The sequence below is a fragment of the Xyrauchen texanus genome, chromosome 13, assembly GCF_025860055.1.
Source record: "Xyrauchen texanus isolate HMW12.3.18 chromosome 13, RBS_HiC_50CHRs, whole genome shotgun sequence".
NCBI classification, from domain to species: domain Eukaryota; kingdom Metazoa; phylum Chordata; class Actinopteri; order Cypriniformes; family Catostomidae; genus Xyrauchen; species Xyrauchen texanus.
Genome location: NC_068288.1, coordinates 35925264 through 35945240, shown reverse-complemented (window position 1 = coordinate 35945240; position 19977 = coordinate 35925264). Strand labels below are relative to the sequence as shown.

The window sequence follows — 19977 nt, the reverse complement described above, 5'->3', positions numbered from 1 at the left end:
ATACAGTAGTACGCTATCCAGGCAGATTTGGTGTAAGATTTTTACTAATTAATTTCTGTGTCAATCGCACATAAAACTATTCTTATGTAAATTGTTGCTGTGTCTTACTTATTAAGTGCAATAATGTGTTTGGTCTAAACGGCCCCTTATAATCTAGTAAATGTTTTGAAAAATTGAGAATTGTGATAGACAATTTTTGTTCTTGATCAGTGAGGTACACAGAAAGCTAAAAGCCTGCAAATGTGTGCGTGTGGTCATGTCAGTCATATGTCTCATTGTAGGTTTATCACACAAAACACACTGCATTCAGAGAATGGACTAAAACTCTTTCTCTTTGTTTCTGTTTCCAGCTTGTTTTTGTCTCCTTTCAACACATATTAATCCCAAAGGACCAGTGATAGTTTGCTAGCCAAAACGAGAAAGATGGAAATAGGCCATTGGGAGAAATAGAGTGAAATGGGCAGAGCGAGTTTTTGGGTTGATCATTTACCGTGACCATTTGAGGAACATAGCACAGGGGAAGACAGAGGTACATAGAGAAAGGATGGACTAAAGTAAAAGGACAAAAGGACTGAGAACAAAATGAAACACAGATATTTTAGAGAATAAGGAGAGTGTGAGGTAAAATAATAGACAGATGTTCCATCAAAAACAGAAAGATGACATAAGAGGGATAGTCACAGCTACACATACTAAGTAATCAAGCGATGAGGGAAAATCCCACACTACAAGGCCGTTTCAGAGAGCAAACCTCTCTCTCTCGCCAAGCCACAAAATGCAAGCCATAAAAACCTCAGTGCCCCTCTGAGAATAAATTAAATCGTCCAGTCAAAAACTCCACAGACAAATCCATTCCTCACACACAGTGAACGACAAACCGAAGTGATAAAAAGAGGGCAGAGACAGGGGAAGGAGTCCTCAGGGTACCTTGTGTGCTATGTTACAGGGAGCAGTCAAGTGAACAAACCTGAAACAGTCACTTTCCTGATTTAAAAAGCAATACAATTGTAGCATTCATGGATTTACACTACATTCATTTGCCTCTCAAGAGTGACAGAGGCTGTTGCAGTTGATTAATCAGCCAATCCTATTCTGTCCTGTCAATCAAACTCTCCCACACTGGGAAAGACTTTAATTAATGTAAGCCTGTTCAGATGCATCTTGCAGTTTACATGCAGGCATTTATATGAAAAGTATCTCACACGTGTGCACATAAAAACACAAAAAGACATAACAGTATGTCAATTTGTATCAATTTCAGTTAAAAAGTGCCCTTGCGCTCCCTCTCTCTCTCGTCTCACCAACACTTACACATGCTGACACAGACATACGCACGCACACGTACAGACTCGAGTCACTACAAACAAACATTTGAAGTTATGTTAGTCCTGATGAGAGCCGCTTCAAACACTGGTAATTCCACTCGTGATCTCTCTCAGTTTCTCTCTTTCTCTTGCTCTCTCTCTCTCTCTCTCTCTCTCTCTCTCTCACACACACACACACACACACACAATAACTTCAATTCCACACTCAGAATGTCTTACTTCTATATATTCCTCTCAGGCCCTTGTAGCACTTCATGCTTAAGCACAAATTCTATACACCGCACACAGGAAAGGGATTGAAATGACTTTTTCCAAGTCCTACCCTCTGGAGAGACATATCCATTGAACCATCAGACACAAGCGCGCTGCACAAATGAGCTACATCATGCCCTGTTCCTGAAATAAGAGTCCTCTTAATTCAGCGAATATAGCGAGAAAATGAACAGAATGGAAAATAATTGTGCCATGGTTGAACACCTAGCTGCATAAATTGAGTCAATCAAATTCTAAAGCTGTTTAAGTTCATATTTTATATACAGTATGTCATGTCCAGAAATAAAGGACACATGGATGAACAAATGTGAAAATGTATTAAATATTCAGGCATATACAAACAAAAAGGTACCAAAAAATATAATGGTACTACCATAATATTTTGGACATATTACGATTATACCATGTCATGGCAATATACGGCAATATAATTGCTTTCTGGGCATGTACCATGGTAGTTGAGCCTTGGCAGAGACAGCTTGGCACATAAATATTATTAGATGACATAGTAACCCTAACTAATTTGTTGAAAGGCAGGTAAGTGGGTGCTAACCATATGATAAATACTTACTGTCTGCGTGTTTATTCAGCTCACTGCTGATGCAACAGAAGCAACAGATGCAACATGGAGATAGTCGGGAGAACGGCTTCTGCTTGGTTTTAAAGTCCTCGTTTTACATGGTCAAATGTTAAATGTTTAATGTCAGCTAAAATGTTTATTTGATCCCCATTTTAAGAGTAGGAGGGTTTTGTGCATTTATGTTGAGCACTTTTAAATGACAATATAAAACAAATGTAATTTAATTTAATTAAATACAATCCTACAGGGAAATTTAAGGTCTTTGAAAAATGACATCTCAAAATAAGGGTTCTGACCTAACAACATTAAACCAGATTTGCTTCAGTTAAGAATGATCTAATCTAGATTAATTGTCAATATGTAAAATCAATGCAAAACTACAGCTCCAATAAAACAGAGACTTACGGAGCTCATCGAAATGTGTCTCAATGCCGTCTGAGCCAGACACAGAGCAGATGAGTCGAGCTTTCAGGAAGGTGCTCCACTTATTCACCAGACAGCAGTGTCCTCCGTCATCATTCTGCAGAGAAAGAGAGGTCATATCAGCCCTAAATAATTCACTGTCAGACCACACAAATTCTAGGTGTTAGGACTATTTGATGGATATCTATTAAACACAGCAACACCTTGCAGCCTGTATCTGTAAAAAAAAAAAAAAAAAGAAAGAAAAAAGGCATTTTCACAAGTCATAGCTGAATCTTACACATGAAATATCATTTTGATGGGCTGTTGTCTCTCACAGATAGATGTAGCATGAAATCTCAGTACTTTATATCAATATCTATGTCTCTATCAGGGCTATTTCTGTGGGTTTGCATTAACTGGCTGTGACTGGGTTGAAAACATAGGCTTTGAGCACTGCTCAGCCCCATCTGCTATGGACGGACGCCAACTTAAATAATGAGACACAGCGATGCCCGGAGACCAGCCGCCAGCAGCTACCCACACGCTACAAACATGCCTCCTTGATTCACATTAGAATGGTACAAAATAACTACGAAACAAGCGGTTGCTCATGTAGGAGGCATTGGACAATGATAGTTCATGATGAGACCGGGGATCTGTCAATCAGCAGTTACATTCTTGCATTGCATTTATGTGCAGGCAAGGTTTCATAAGAACACCCGGTGATTGAAAATTTATATTGGGATTAGGGATGGTCGATTTACAAATGCATCTTTTTTTTTTCTCTCAAACCATTTTGGATCGATCTACAAACGTTTATTATTTACATTTTAAATGACTTAATAATTCTGTTAATTGAAAAATTATCAGGATACGTGTTATGCATTGTGAAACACAAAAATGCCACACAGAGTGCAGTGCACCTAGAGGCATTATATGCATTTATACTGTAAAGGAAAACAGGCTGAATAAGATTTATTGTACAACAATTAGAAGGAAACAAACAATCAATGTTCTGTATCTTGAACTATATATTAATTTGATTTATAACACAGATTTAACAAAATCTCTCTTAAAATGCAGGCATTAGTCCTGAAAAATGTAGGGAGCCAGTTTGGTTACAGAATGAGGTTGTAACTCTCCTTTGTAATCAAACTGTGTGTGTGTGTTAACATGGACATATTTATCTTGTGCCAACATAACCATTTAATATAGTCTTTAAGCAGAATCTTTACACAGAATTTGCCATTGAGACACTTTTACTCACTACAGTAGATTTGTATGTCTACGTTGTTGCAGAAAATCAAGATCTTTCGAGAAATGTTTTGCTATCAGTTCATGAATCCCTGAATTCGAAAGGTTTCTAAAGATTTTCCCCTAATTGCTATACACATGAGAATGATGTGATGTTATTCAAGTTAGCTGTGTCTGTCTGGTTTTGCTCTCACCAGACAGATTCTGCCAATCCGGGACTGAGCCATGGGAGTCTGACCCATCTCAGAGGCCTTTTCACGGAAGAAGAAATACAGCTTGTCGTCATTCTTTTCTGCACTGTCAGGAATGAGCTGAGCATGAACAAATGTCGGATCTGAAAGAAAGAGAGAGAAAAATGGAGGGAAGAATGTGAAAGGGGATGGAAGAAATTAAAAGAAAAGAACATGAAAGAAAGACAAAAAAAGATTGAATCATAGTTGGAAAACAAAGCAGAGGGCAATAAAATGAGAGAGCAGAAGGACCATATTAAATAACTCACTAGAACTTCAATTCAGTTCAGTAGAAGTTCAAATACTGTGGTAAGTGCAACTACCGAGTACTATTTGATGAACTCTTTCACTGATATTCTCTCATTCATAACATGGAACAGTCACATGTGAAATCTGTTATGGTAATCATAGAGTACACTCAGGGGGCACACTTAATACTAGGTGGAAACCCTGTCTAAGCATTTAAGGGTTGAGTGTAACTAAGCTGTGGGAGATTGCTTTTTATGTATTTTCACAAGAGTTCTTGAACTGAATGAAATAGAGTGGGCTCCAAAACTCTGAGACCCCTGGTGAAAATGCTTCTATTTTGCATTTTCCAAAGTTAAAGGTGCACTCAGTTTTTTTTTTCTATTCAAAGACATGAATTGCAATTTTGCAATATATGTAGGAAACCAGGACCGCTCACATTAAAATGAAGACCAGTCATATCAGTCAAATTATAAAATCTGTTTTAGTCTACATAGAGTGGGTTCGCACATAGGGGCTGCCACGTTAGAATCAGCTGAACACTACTCTCTTAATCTCAGTGACCATCCTGTTAATTGACACTTTCACTCATTAATTAAATTGCTCGTGGCAGACTCTGAGCAGTGAATATATATAATAATAATAATAATATATATATATATATATATATATATATATATATATATATATATATATATATATATATATATAGCTCTGGAAAAAATTAAGAGACCACTGCAAAATTATCAGTTTCTTTGTATTTACTATTTATAGGTACGCGTTTGAGTAAAAATTAACATTTTTGTTTTATTCTATAAAGTACTTACAACAGTCATTTAGAGCATTTATTTGCAGAAAATGACAACTGGTCAAAATAACAAAAACTTTGCAGCATTTTCAGGTCAAAGAAAACAAGCTCACATAAATATTTAAACTACACAATACTAACGTTTTAACATTAGAAATCAAGATTTGGTGGAATAACCCTGATTTTAAATCACTGGTTGCATATGTCTTGGCATCTTCTCTACCAGTCTTTCACATTGCTGTTGGGTGACTTTATGCCACTCCTGGCGCAAAAATTCAAGCAGGTCAGCTTTATTTGATGGCTTGTGGCTTGAGCACTGGAGAGTCAAATATAATATACTATCTCAAAGTTTATAGTAAAACAATCATAACTGTGTAATTTTAATTATGCTACCTCATCTGTCAGGACGATGCTGGTAAATCACGTTCAGTCTCTTTGTACGTTTCGACATTGTTTCGGTCGATGCTCGCTCGCATCCCTATGAAGTGTGTGCATGAGCACGAGCAGCAGGTAGCTGGCTGCAGTTCCCTTAACGGCCACAGGCGTCATTAATAACAAGGGATTCTGAATCTTACATACTTCACCTTTAAGCTTAAACCTTGCTTAATTTGGTTATATTTCTTTGAAATCAAGACAAAATATCTTATGCCATTTTGCTTGTAAATGTATCTTGTTTAAACTTTTTTTTTTATATTTTTACTGGAAAACAAGACAAAAATACTAATTAAGAAAATGCTATATTTTTATTTGGCAGTGTGGGTGTTACACTGTGGTTCAAAGGTATTCTCAAAGGTTTATGCATATGGGTGTACCGTGGAGCCAGCGGGAGTTGTACTGGTCTGTCCTCATAGCTGTGTGTTTTCCCAAAGTGCGGAAGATGGCCGAGTCCGTTCCCATAAAATCAATGTAGACTCCGGCATACAGCTGGCCATCTGCAAATACAAAGTGAGTGCAAGGGAGACAAGAAGAGATAGACAGATAAACTTGAGAAGGATGAATTAATCAGATCCTGAGACAAAAGAAGGAGAGCAGCACAGTATCTAATTACAGAAGTATGGAAATTAATTCAGTATGTTTATAATACTTTGGATCCTGCCGGTAAACAAAGGCAGCTTAAACTAGTCTAAAATTGTTTGCTGGTCTTAGCTGCTCACCCAGCCTGGTCAAGCTGGTCTGTAGGCAGGTTTTAGAGTTTAGGGCATTTTTTCAGCTGGTCAGCTTGGGAGACCAGTTGGCTACCAAGTTAAACCAGCTTGGCCATGCTGGGTGATCAGCAAGACCAGCTGAAGATGATGGCTGGGAAGCCAGCTAAGATAAGACCAGCAAACCATCTAAGGCTGGTTTAAGCCATTTTTTACTGTTCTTTTTTAATTTGTAATTTATTTATTTATTTTAGCTGAGGAAGTGATGATTGTGAGAATATAATAATACAAATAAGTGGTACTTACTTATCAATGCTGAGACGCTGTTTAGTTTGGGGTCGAAGGGACATTTCCCTTTCCCAGAATCTAATTTACCAGGCTCCAGACGGAATATGTATTCCTGGAATAAGGAGATCACAAAGGTTTTTCATTAATAAATGTTTAAATGTACAAATAAGATGAGCAGTATTGATTCTTGGCTTACTTAGATTCTTAAATGTTCCAGTGGTTAAGAGTATGTGGAGGTAAAGCCAGGAAGTGAAATGCACACTGGTATAGTGGGAATAATGGAGGAAATTTATACTTTCCAATGTTACTGTTGTAATATAAATGAAATATCTTTATGTAAATAAAGTTCGAGAGAGAGAGAGAGAGACACATATCTCCTTCCAAGGTTCCCAGGTTTTAGCACCAGTGTGATATGATTGAAGGATGGGCAAGGAGGAGGCGGGAACCGGCAGAACAGTCAACATAACTTTAATTACATTAACTGAACTTAAAAATCATAAACACACACACAGCAGCAGCGTGTGTCTCTGTCTCTCTCGAACTGGCGTCCCCGGCTCCTCTTTATCCCCCTCCCACTGATTGGGCTGATTCAGTGCCGGGTGTTCATCATCATGGCCCGGCCACGCCCTCCTGCTCATCACAGTGAACAACCCAAGTGGTCTCAGACCCCCCTAAAAGGACCCAAAAGCGAACCGTACTCTGAACACCTCAGGAGCTGGTCTGAGTATGATTCATTTGTGGGTCCTTTTGTGGTTCGATTGATTTGTGCGATGTGAGAGCAAAGTGGTATCAGTCCGCTTTGTATTTTATGACCTTGTGTATTTAAGTACCTCGTGGCTTGCCATACATAGCTGCATTACATACTTCATATTCCAGTCACAATTTACTATCCACATATGGAAATCTTAAGTGAATATAGATATACCATGAATACCATGACTTATTTTTGTGTTTCATATTCTGTTCTTGTTGTATTATTCGAGGACCTAAAATGATGGAAGCATTAAGATGGACAGCTTTAAAGTGCTCTGATGGGCGTACCGTCTACGGCGGTTTGTGCAAAACCCCCATGAAAATACAAGCAAGGATTTTTATAGATTCCCTTTAATTTTATTTGTGCAGAGGCAAATGTTCTTGGCTCATACACACAATGTAAATTACATGCAGGAGGAGACAGTTACGTAATGCAGAGGCAGGACCCAAATGCAAAGTTAAAAAGGGGATTTATTTACAAAAGAAACTAAAAAAACAAACATAAACTCCCACAAGAGGGTAAAACAAATGCAAACTATCCAGGCTGGGGCAGAGGGTAACGGGGAAACAGGAACGACAGGACCGACAGAGGAAAGGTAATTCAGAGCAAGGCGCACCCATGTTCGCGAGAGACAGACATAAATGACTGACATGGCTGCATACTGTCAAGATGACATTAGCGTAATGCCCCCACGTCAATAACAGACAGAACATGGAGCATGACTGTCCGGATCCCGACACAGACCGAAACCGAACCAGACAGGAAGTCAGGATCCAGACCCCATGCTCAAGACATGAAACAACGGCAGGGAATACAACCGAAACCGTGCACTCACACAAAGATAGACAACTAAACACAAGACAGTCTGTATAAGGATGGGCAAGGAGGAGGCAGGAACTGGCTGAACAGTCAACATAAAGTTTAATCAGAAAGTTAACTTGAAACAAACAAACACAGACACACATACAATGCGGCCGCGTGAATCTCTCTCTCCAACGGCGTCTCCGGCCGCCCCTTATCTCGCTCTCCTGCTGATTAGCTGAAAGAGACACTTGCTTGCTCCGTTAATCTCGAGATAATAGATAAAGAAATGTATTTTCAAATGTACATAGAATTTCAAATGTTTTCCTCAATGTGAAATAAGGGCTTGTAGCTATTATCTATTCTCCAGAATTTAGGACAGAAATACAGTATACATTATATCCTTTTATCCTTTATATCCTTTTTATGTAATTCTATCCCTGTGCAATAAACTTTAATGAAAAATTTAATATTTTTTAAAGCCTTAAAAGTAATCATATAGCCCCATTTTATTATATGATTTCAAGTTAAATATAAATAAATTACTACTTAATAGTAGTAAGTAGAGATCTTAAGGAGCGGTGGTGTTCTTAAGGAGCTGTGGTGCGAACAACAAGGGGTCTGAGACCCCGTTAATGTGAAGAAGACCAAAAGAGAAACTGGGTCCACTTACATTGTGAACACCAAAAGCACTGATGTCATTTGCGGCTGGTTCCCTTTCTGGTGGACTTTAAATGAACTGGGTTTGGTTCTCTTAAAACATACTTTATGTGAAACCACCCTTAACCATCTGTTTAAAACAGCCAACATCAATATCTGAAAGAAGGGAGCTGGTTTAAATCTGCCTAGGTAAATGCAAAAACTAAATTAAGACCATAATCCTTGTGTTTTATATTATTGCTTAAGTTTCCATGGTTCTTTGTGGCTGCCAAAATAATAATAATAATGATAAATTAATGGGCTTCTTAACATACACTATGAGCTAAAATGGAAAACAATGGCTTTTAGGGTTAGTGGCAAATATTAAAATCAGGTTTTATGGAACACATCATAAAGCTCTCTTGAAGCTATTTAAGCTCTTTAAGTTCAGTTCTATGCAGTTTCCATGCCAGCTAAAATCGGACAACATTTTGCACACCTACAACAGTAGGTTAGTTAATTTGCAACAAATATGTACCAGGTCACAACAAGTGGAAACATCTAGCATGTTGCATGCATTGTTTTTGGAGCACATTCCTCTTCTATACTTTAAGCAGATGTGTACTGTAAAGGGACTTCTAAAGAGTCTAAAACATGTATACCAGCAATTCAGCAAATTCAAGTCTCAACAAAAGTCTTGTTTTGGAAAATATACAAAAGCTTTTTGGAGCTTAGTTTGTGCCTCTGATCTTTACTTTGCACATCACAAATGTAATATAAAATGTTGAACAATTTTGTGCTGACTAAACAATTTCAAGTCCTGATGGAGTCTGTGGGTGTGAGAGTAATCTCTGCATGCTCTGCTAGATGTCTGAGCAAAAGGCAGCCTTTGGAAAATGTAGGCAAACTTGAGAAAGCGAAGCTCTAAAGCCAACAGTTCCTCTCCAGTTTCTCTCAACGCCTTCAGCAACCGAGAAAACCAGCTGCTGAAAATCCAATTACAGTGAGAGAACAGAACATTTCCTTACACAAAGCTATTGAACCCGAGTCTTGTGACCCAAGTGCACATCTTTTGCCTCAAGAAAAAGACCAAAGTAAATTCAAAAGGCACTTCCATCCCCTTGTTCACAATGAGGGGAAGACCTTGTTTCCCACCTTGGGTGCGTATGGCTCTGGTGAGGCACTAGGGTCTGCAGCTCGACTGGTTCGGCCTCCCATGTGAGGCATCTGATCTTGGAGCAATCCCTATAAGACAAGGTGTATGCCTAAATAAAGACAACTTTCTGTTCATACATTTAAGACCCATGAGGAATGACCCAGGCTTAACATGGAAGACACTGAGATGCTAGAAAGATGGCCATAGTTTGGTTTAAACTTGGAGAACACATGCGAAAGAATAAATGGATGTCCTGATTTTGTACAATTAGGTATTTGGTTGTTTTATGCATGATCACCATGCTGGAAACCCTTGTTAGCACATGCATACGGAATGCAAAGAAACACATGCACATTGCAAAACCCCATAAAATGTGAACAAATATGTACATTTAGTCATTAGTGACATTTGCTCTGATAAGATGATCATGTGTAACCATGGTTACACCGGCCATCAGATTCATCCATGCAGAAGAACAGAGCCAAAGCCAACTCACAAAATTACCAAAAACAAAGTTCCTCTGCAAGTAACTTGCAGTTTTATGCTTCAACCACTAGAGGGCCAAAAGTTACATAGTGTAGCTTTAAAAAAAAAAAAAAAGATTATTTGGATTTGATAGCAATTGGCAACCGAAGTGCCATCTGCAAACAAATTATGCTAGAGCTTTTCTTTGAACTAACTTCAATTTTGACCAACTTGTCTCAAGATCATTTTCAGTAGAAGTTTATTTTCAGTTATCTCGGTAAAAAATATAAAAATAAAAAAGATATTTTGTAAAATGCTTTGCTTAAAAAGTATTCTTGTGCTATTTTATTTTGTATTTATTTTTTAATGTCAAATGTTTTTAAAAAATGTTTTGTATCTATTGCAGTGACATCCACACATTTTTAAGTGTGGCAAAAGTGTCCAAATAATTTTGGGGCCACTGCATACACAGATTATGATTTTATTGACAGTTGTTGGTGATGGAATGTGGTTATAGGAAAAGAAGAAGGTAAAATTAGGACTACATTTAACTCCATTTAAATACAATTACCCTCCTAAACACTAAGAATAATATTTACAGTAAGTAACATGTCAATAGACATACAGGTGGTAAAGATTATCCAGTTCGATCCAGGGTGGAGAGACATTCCTAATGACATAATACCTTTTGAATTAGGTAGCTAACAGATTTAACTCTTGACCTGCAAATGTCAACAGGTCACCTGTGAATGATGGTTTACCTGTGACCTTTGACCTCTGTCCACATAAGTACAGATGGGGTAGTACGCTCCCGTTCCGCACACGTACAGGTGGGTTCTGTTCCATGGCTCGATTAGGCGGATGAAATTACCACACTCGCCCTAAAAACAGAACAGAATGATATCATTGATGCCGTCATGGAACACAAAAGATTTACAAGGCAAAATGATACCTCCAAAGAAATCCTAACTCTTGTCATGCACATGTTTGATTGACAGATGGAGATTTTCCCAAAACAGCAGTGCTTTGGCAACACTTCATTTTAAATTTTAATCAGATGTTATCTCTAGGAGAATTTGAGGGAAAATAAAAAGTTTGTTAATGTATTCAATATTTCCATGTCTTTTTCATAACATTTTGTCCATTTTATTCTGACTGAAATGGCATAATTTAATTAAATGAAAATAACATTTAACTGAATCTTAAAACATTTATGAAAATAAAAATGTATTAAACATGAATAAAACATAGCCTACACAGCCACACATCTTACATTGATGTCTTTCCCTGATAGGACACACTCAGTCCTTCTCTGAGGAGCCACGGGCCAATGAATCTGAGGAGAAAGAGAGATATAAATAAACAAATGCCGGTCATCCAATTCTTCAGTAACCAGACTCAAGCTTATTCCAGCCAAGCCTTGCTTGTAGTTCTCATTTGTGGCAATTTGTCTCACAGAGAGAGACATAAAGATTGTGACTGAGAGATCTTACTATGAGGGGTTCTTTGTTGATGTCGTTCAGGTCTAGAGACAGAATGTAGTCCTTGCTGCCCACGTACATGCGATCATGATCCTCATCCATACGCAGGATTCTGTAGTCTGTCGAGTTGAGCAGGAAAGCAAAGTGATGGGCAGTTCCAGTAGACTTCATCTCTGAAAAAGACAGAGAAAAAGATTTCATTTCAATTATTCATTTAGCAGACACTTATATTAAAGTGACTTGCAACTGAGGAAGGAACAAGCAATTTATCATAATGGAGACAACTATATTAGCTGTGCCACAACACCAAATTTTCAACCATCGAATGGCTTGCTTGCAGCTGCGCATCCACATTAAGATGGGATTTTCGAAAAATAACACACATCACCCTTAAGTGCTTGCATAATTAGATGATTTTTGAAACAGCAATGGTCTCGGCAGATTGGCTGTATGCTGGAAACTCGTTCCACAGAAGAACACTGAGTGTAAATGTTCTAGTAAGAAAATAATTAACTTATTAGAGTCTTAATAGAAGATGGTTTCAATCTATCAACCTGGGGGTTATGAGCCCAGGTTGTTTCCTTTATCTGCTGAAAATCATCCCAGATGTGAATAAAAAACACCATCCCTAACATAGGAAGCCAGTGCCTTCTCCATTAGTGGTTCCCTAATTGTTTGTTATAAGTGATATACAACTCTAGGTTTATGAACAAGGAGGATAGCAAAATAACCAAAACTCTCTGAGCACTTATCAACAGCTCAGAAGATATTATAGAGGCATTCTATTTAATGCACGTCCATGCTCAAGCAAACTCAAACTCTCAAAACTCTTACATTATCGTACAATCCAATCAACTGAAACTTTTGCCAAGTTACTTTTGCCAAGCTGTATGTTTGTGACCAGTCTGCAGTCTCTATTGAGCTAGCTGGAGTGTTTCCCTGATGTTCAATGCATTGGCAACATTAGATTTTTGGCTCTAGTAGAGTTCTCAAAGGGCCTTACTGAGTCTTGTCTTCAAAAACTACTACAATAATGTTGTGTCAGGATTTATTTTTCCTCTATCCCCCAAAAGGCTGGGTTTCCTTTGTTGGAAATGTATTACTTATACAGTCTGTGGTCTGTAGGGGACCTCCATCCATTGCAGCATGTTAATTTTACTTGAACATCTACGAAACTCAATGTGCAATGCCCTTAAAGGGACAGTTCACCCAAAAATAAAAATTCTCTCATCATTTACTCACCCTTATGCCATCCCAGATGTGAATGGCTTTCTTTCATTTGATGAACTCAAATTAAGATTTTTAAAATAATTTCTCAGCTCTTTTGGTCCAAACAATGTAAGTGAATGGGTGCCAAACTTTCACATACATCAGCATAAAAGTAATCCATAAGACTCCAGTGGATAAAGATAAATATTTAAGTCCATTTTTACAATAAATTCTCCTCCCTGCTCAGTCAATCTCCACTTTAACTTTCACATTCTTCTTCTTGTGTTTTGGTGATTCACATTATTCATGAATATCGCTCCTTACTGGGCAGAGAGAAAGATTTCTAGCAAAAAAGTACTTAAATATTGATCTGTTTCTCTCTCTCTTACTCTCTCTCTCTCTCTCTCTCTCTCTCTCTCTCTACACACACACACACACACACACACACACACACACACACACACACACACACACACACACACACACACACACACACACACCTATCATATAACTTCTGAAGATATGGATTACTTTTATGATGTATTTATGTGCTTTTTGGAGCGTCAACATTTTGGCACCCATTCACTTGCATTTTATGGACCTGATATATTCTTCTTAAAATCATAATTTGTGTTCTGCAAAAAAAAGAAAGTCATACACATCTGGGATGGCATGAGGGTTAATAAATGATGAGACACTTTTAATTTTGTGGTGAACTATTCCTTTAAATTTGTGACATTAATTCCATTAATTCCTAATGATGTTGTCTATTGAAAAAGTTGGATCCAACCTTTTATTCTTTAACCCTGTAAAGCCTGACAAATGAAACAATTGTCTGATTTTCTTCTCATTAATCTGTTTTTAGTACCATTAGACAAACTATAAATAAATAAAATTGCACTTTTTTATCTATCATATTTGATACATTAGGCTTTAAATGTCATTGACCTCCTGAGGCTCAGCAATTCATTTTTGTATAGGACGTTTTTTATTTAAGTTTTTCTTAGCACATTCGTCCGTCCTACAGTGGTAAATCTTGGGGTATTATCAGAGGACACCCTGGGCTTTTCAGAGATACCAAATGTTTGAGAGTTCCTCCCCTTGGTCTATAAATATGGATTGAAATGCATCACTGTTCAATTAAGCACTTCAAATATAATATGAATAAAATTTTATAAAAAAAATAAATAATAAAAAAAAATGTATCATAATATTTTATGCACCAAACACTATATTTACATTTAAACAAGGGAAATTGTGATTTTTTTTTTTTTCGCTGCATCTCTATGTTATTTATGATGAGATGATACTGTATCATAACAGCAGGCTGCAGATATGGAAATACACAGATATATTACTTCACACATAAAAAGTTATAAAAGCATTTATCAGCATTTTTAAAGATCTTTTATGACACACTATAATTCTTTTTTTATGGAAATTAATGGAATGTAATAGTGATTGAGAGATACCTCAAAAGCCTGTTGTATCATATATGATGCATATGGATTTCAACATGCTTATTCAATAAAATAATATTAACAATTTTAACCAAGTACAAGTTGTTTATATTCAGCAAATACTCATTTTAAAATATCAGTAACAATATAATCATAATTGTCACTTTTACTTTAATAAAATAAGCTATCATTTATCCCAACATAAAAGTAATTTTTTCATGCAAGTCAGCCAACATTTTAAATAGATCGATATAAACATTGAAATCACTTCTTTTCACAAATAACCACTAGATGGTGCCATAAACATGTGAAACTTGCGTACAACTTTGTTGTCTTTGTGGGCAACAAAATCCCTTATAAGACATCTGGACACTCCAGCAACTGGAGGTTTTTAGTACTACAAGCCATCTGCAGTGATATGTCGAAATTTAACATGGACACACAAACATGTAATTAAAGCTTTGGAGATTGAGCTTCACCTTTAGCAGTCCAGCCTAAATAATCACTTTAAGATAAGGCCTTATCTCTCTGACCGCTCATATGGATTTGACTGACAGGTTGAAGGACAGGGTGGACAAAATATGATGAAGGCCAGAGCGAGAGAGAGAGAGAGAGAGACCTTACCTGCCATCTTTGACTTGTGTATGTGTGTGCGCGACTCTTTCCTCTTATGTTCAGCATTGATTTTAACAGCCCTCATCCCTGACAGAGGCTTACTGCATCCTCCTTATCTATGCCTTGTCTTCTGGAAAGACAGGCTAGTATAATTAAAGCTGAGGATTTAATCAAAGCACAGATAAAATGTGTTTTTTTTCTCTCTCATCTGTCCTCAAATCTTAAGACACATAATGGTGAAACAAACAGACAAACTTACTTGCCGGGGGCCAAATAAGGCAAAGGTTCTCAATTTCTTAACTTTAGAAACCAAAAGGGCCACATCCAATCTGCAATAGATGAAAAGGGCAGCAAAGTGTGGGTGCCCACTCATAAAAATACTTCTATTTTCTTAATTATATTTTTATTTAATACAAAAAGTCAAATTAAAATATCTAATTATTGGACCTGTTTTGTTGTAATGATAGCATAGACTCGTTCTAGCCTGGACTCCACAAATTTGTGCAAAACCTAATAATCCATGTTTTCTCAGCATGATTTGAAAATGTAAGCAAGGAAATCTAAACTTTTGTCCAAAGGTGTTTACATTTGATTAGTGACCTAGAAGTAGTGCCGAATCTTCAATGTTTCTTATTATTTTTATGTCATAACCCTTCTTTTTGTTTCTTATCCTGAAATATTATGTTTATTTCCAGGTTTAAATTTGATTTTGATGGCTACGGTTGGGAGTCTCCCCCGAGGGAGTGTTGGGAGCCGCTATTTGCTTTGGACCACGGCTTCAGTGAGAGTGAGGGTCATAGTTCACTCTCACAGACACAGGCAGAGACTCCATGACGAATCCAGTACTGCATGCTTCCCTGACCCATGTGCTCCAACAGTGAATTGTTTCTCAAAACGGGATGAAAACCTAGCATTTTCCCCTTCTCCTAAACAGCAGCCTGAGAGAACCTGAAGTACAACATGGTAATAATTAACAGGCCATGGCTTCAATTGAAAGACCTTGAGCCAGTTTAAAGAGCTTATTAAAGATGTCAAAATGTGTTTTCACAAGATCACAGCCCATATTACTCTATAGTTTGGGCTATTTATTTTACATTAGGTTTATTGCGACAGCCTATTCTGTATAGAAGTTGTTGCCTTTCTCATTTTGCCATTTGTATTTAACACAGCCAAAAACAACTCTTCTGATTCTTGATTAATTTCACTTAATTCGCTTGAAGAATCAAGTTTAGCCATTGTTAATGTTAAACCAACTCTATCTGTCCTTCTCAGGTAATATGCATGGAATCCTGCGAGCAAGAAATGTGGGAAACATGCAAGAACGATGCTGGCTTGACAGTGCTACATTTCTCTGTACAATGACTAGAGGTCTATTTTTGCCAATAACGGGGTGGAAATGGCTGACAACCTATTAATCGGCTGGATCATTTTTCAAATTGATTTATAAAATGTACAAAAATATTCTTAGTCTTTCCTTACCATGACGGGCACAGACATACAGGTGAAACTCGAAAAATTAGAATATTGTGCAAAAGTTAATTAATTTCAGTAATTCAACTTAAAAGGTGAAACTAATATATTACATAGACTCATTACAAGCAAAGTAAGATATTTCAAGCCTTTATTTGATATAATTTTGATGATTATGGCTTACAGCTTATGAAAATCCCAAATTCAGAATCTCAGTAAATTTGAATATTGTGAAAAGGTTCAGTATTGTAGGCTCAAAGTGTCACACTCTAATCAGCTAAACACCTGCAAAGGGTTCCTGAGCCTTTAAATGGTCTCTCAGTCTGGTTCAGTTGAATTCACAATCATGGGGAAGACTGCTGACCTGACAGTTGTGCAGAAAACCATCATTGACACCCTCCACAAGGAGGGAAAGCCTCAAAAGGTAATTGCAAAAGAAGTTGGATGTTCTCAAAGTGCTGTATCAAAGCACATTAATAGAAAGTTAAGTGGAAGGGAAAAGTGTGGAAGAAAAAGGTGCACAAGCAGCAGGGATGACCGTAGCCTGGAGAGGATTGTCAGGAAAAGGCCATTCAAATGTGTGGGGAGCTTCACAAGGAGTGGACTGAGGCTTCAAATGTCGTATTCCTCTTGTCAAGCCGCTCCTGAACAACAAACAACGTCAGAAGCGTCTTATCTGGGCTAAAGAAAAAGAACTGGTCTGTTGCTCAGTGGTCCAAAGTCCTCTTTTCTGATGAGAGCAAATTTTGCATCTCATTTGGAAACCAAGGTCCCAGAGTCTGGAGGAAGAATGGAGAGGCACACAATCCAAGATGCTTGAAGTCCAGTGTGAAGTTTCCACAGTCTGTGTTGGTTTGGGGAGCCATGTCATCGGCTGGTGTTGGTCCACTGTGCTTTATTAAGTCCAGAGTCAACGCAGCCATCTACCGGGACATTTTAGAGCACTTCATGCTTCCTTCAGCAGACAAGCTTTATGGAGATGCTGACTTCATTTTCCAGCAGGACTTGGCACCTGCCCACACTGCCAAAAGTACCAAAACCTGGTTCAATGACCATGGTATTACTGTGCTTGATTGGCCAGCAAACTCGCCTGACCTGAACCCCATAGAGAATCTATGGGGCATTGCCAAGAGAAAGATGAGAGACATGAGACCAAACAATGCAGAAGAGCTGAAGGCCGCTATTGAAGCATCTTGGTCTTCCATAACACCTCAGCAGTGCCACAGGCTGATAGCATCCATGCCACGCCGCATTGAGGCAGTAATTAATGCAAAAGGGGCCCAAACCAAGTACTGAGTACATATGCATGATTATACTTTTCAGAGGGCCGACATTTCTGTATTTAAAATCCTTTTTTTATTGATTTCATGTAATATTCTAATTTTCTGAGATTCTGTATTTGGGGTTTTCATAAGCTGTAAGCCATAATCATCAAAATTATATCAAATAAAGGCTTGAAATATCTTACTTTGCTTGTAATGAGTCTATATAATATATTAGTTTCACCTTTTAAGTTGAATTACTGAAATTAATGAACATTTGCACGATATTCTAATTTTTCGAGTTTCACCTGTACAAGCTACAAGAGTCAAAAATGAAGAAAAAAAAAGCCCAGATGTAGTTTATTGTTCCACCAAAACTATTTATTATTGCAATAATCACTAGAAAAAATGTAAGATTTGGTGTATAATTAAGGACTTTTAACAAGCAGAAAAACATCCGGGGACTCTTTATTTTGTAATGACAGAGGCTTGGCTCCGTTACAATGCTCTATTTAAGTATTAACCAAATAACGTTTTTTATATTCACCAGATGAAGTGTTTGTATGTATATTTCACCTGATGAAGTTAAATGCGTATGGAGGCGGGGGCATGGTCAAGCATTTGTTCGGAGATAGAGAAAGAGGTAAGGGTGCACACACCTGAGCACTATAATGTCTAACACCTGTTTCTGATTGCAATAAGCACTGGGGAGTGCGATAAAAAGGGACCAAGCCAGAGATGAGGGAGAGAGAGCTATCTGACTGAAAGAGACTATCTTGAGTTTAAGCTAAAGAGTGTTCTGCTGAAAAGCCCCTTTGAGTTGTTTATTAAAGTTATACTTTGAGTCGAAGTCCAAGTTTCCTGTGTCCTCCTTTCACTCCCATCTTGAACATTAAAATGAGGAATTGTTTTATTATTATTAATAAATATTACAAGATATGAAGTTGGAGATGTGATGTATGTGCTGCTGGGGTTCTCTAGCTTCAATTTAAAACACTTGATTATCTAATAAAAATAACAAACTTTGCATTCGAGTGAGGATAAAAATCTAGATAAATATTGTCAATGATGAAAGACTTAGAAACAGCAACTCCCTACAAGATGCCAGTGACTGTTTTTAGTTCACCTCTAGAAGCCTTAAGCACTGGACACTGAGGGAATAAAAAAAGGAATTAGAGGTTTAGGGGAAAAAAATAACTATCAGCAATAATCAGCACACATTTTTACCGATAACTGCAAAAAGCAATTATTTGCAAAGGTTAATCTGTAAAAGCGATATATTGGTCTACCTCTAACCTTGACAATAGCTCAGCAGTTTTGAAAATAGCTTTTCCATTAACAAGCTAATTTCTCCAACAGGTTGCAGTCTAATGTGTTTATTAGGGCTGTCAATCAATTTTGTTATAATTTTATCGTTGCAGGTTAACACTTTTTGTGGTGTTGTGGTGAGGAATGAGGATCTATACATAGCTTTATTAAAGTACACAAAAAGCATTGAAAATAAATAAATAAATAAATAAATAAAACACAGGGAACCCAGCACAGAGCATAACAAAACATGCAAGAACTGACAAATAAACTGGGGGAAACAAGGGCTTAAATACACAAGGGAACAAACAAGGGAACGAGGAACACCTGGGGAAACAATCAGGGAATGAGAAATAATCAGGGAGAACCAATCATAAAATGAAACTACAGAGAACTACAAAAACCTAACAGGAAACAGGAACTAGACAAGAACTTCAACATAAAAGCACAAAAACAAAAGACAACAGGGAATATGTGACAGGTGTGGTTTAAAATACAGATTAACTGATTCATACTGTATGAGTCATCACTCAATGGTGTTCCTAGAAATCACTATTGTTTGTTCTTTTTTTAGCGAAAATTTAACACATTTTACCAACGTTTTCAATTCACCATGTTTTTAGATTTGTTTTGTGTGTGTTTGTGTGTTCAGGTTTGATGCTGTCATCCAAATTGAGACCCTCATTGTTTTTGCATCCAAAAAAACAATTATGTAATCTGAAAATGATCTAAAATATATTCTCCTTTAAAATAGCTTCAATGTAATAACTTTGTCACTAGTTTGTTGAATGTAGCTCATTTTTTAA

The 19977-nt window shown here is 37.3% G+C and overlaps 1 protein-coding gene across 3 annotated transcripts in view; it reads right to left on the bottom strand.

The window, feature by feature from the left end:
- The window catches only part of LOC127654105 (semaphorin-3F-like), a 68945-nt gene that overhangs the window by 9387 nt on the left and 39581 nt on the right, over window positions 1-19977 (bottom strand). For 2 of the 3 annotated variants that reach the window (XM_052141099.1, XM_052141098.1), the window contains exons 3-10: window positions 11860-12020; window positions 11640-11702; window positions 11128-11247; window positions 9901-9990; window positions 6570-6663; window positions 5934-6053; window positions 4032-4171; window positions 2584-2698 (exon numbers count right to left, since the gene is read on the bottom strand). In XM_052141099.1, the coding sequence (XP_051997059.1) occupies window positions 2584-2698; window positions 4032-4171; window positions 5934-6053; window positions 6570-6663; window positions 9901-9990; window positions 11128-11247; window positions 11640-11702; window positions 11860-12020 (903 nt within the window). The remainder of the gene's footprint in view (window positions 1-2583; window positions 2699-4031; window positions 4172-5933; window positions 6054-6569; window positions 6664-9900; window positions 9991-11127; window positions 11248-11639; window positions 11703-11859; window positions 12021-19977) is intronic. The other variant, XM_052141100.1, reaches the window with a different exon arrangement.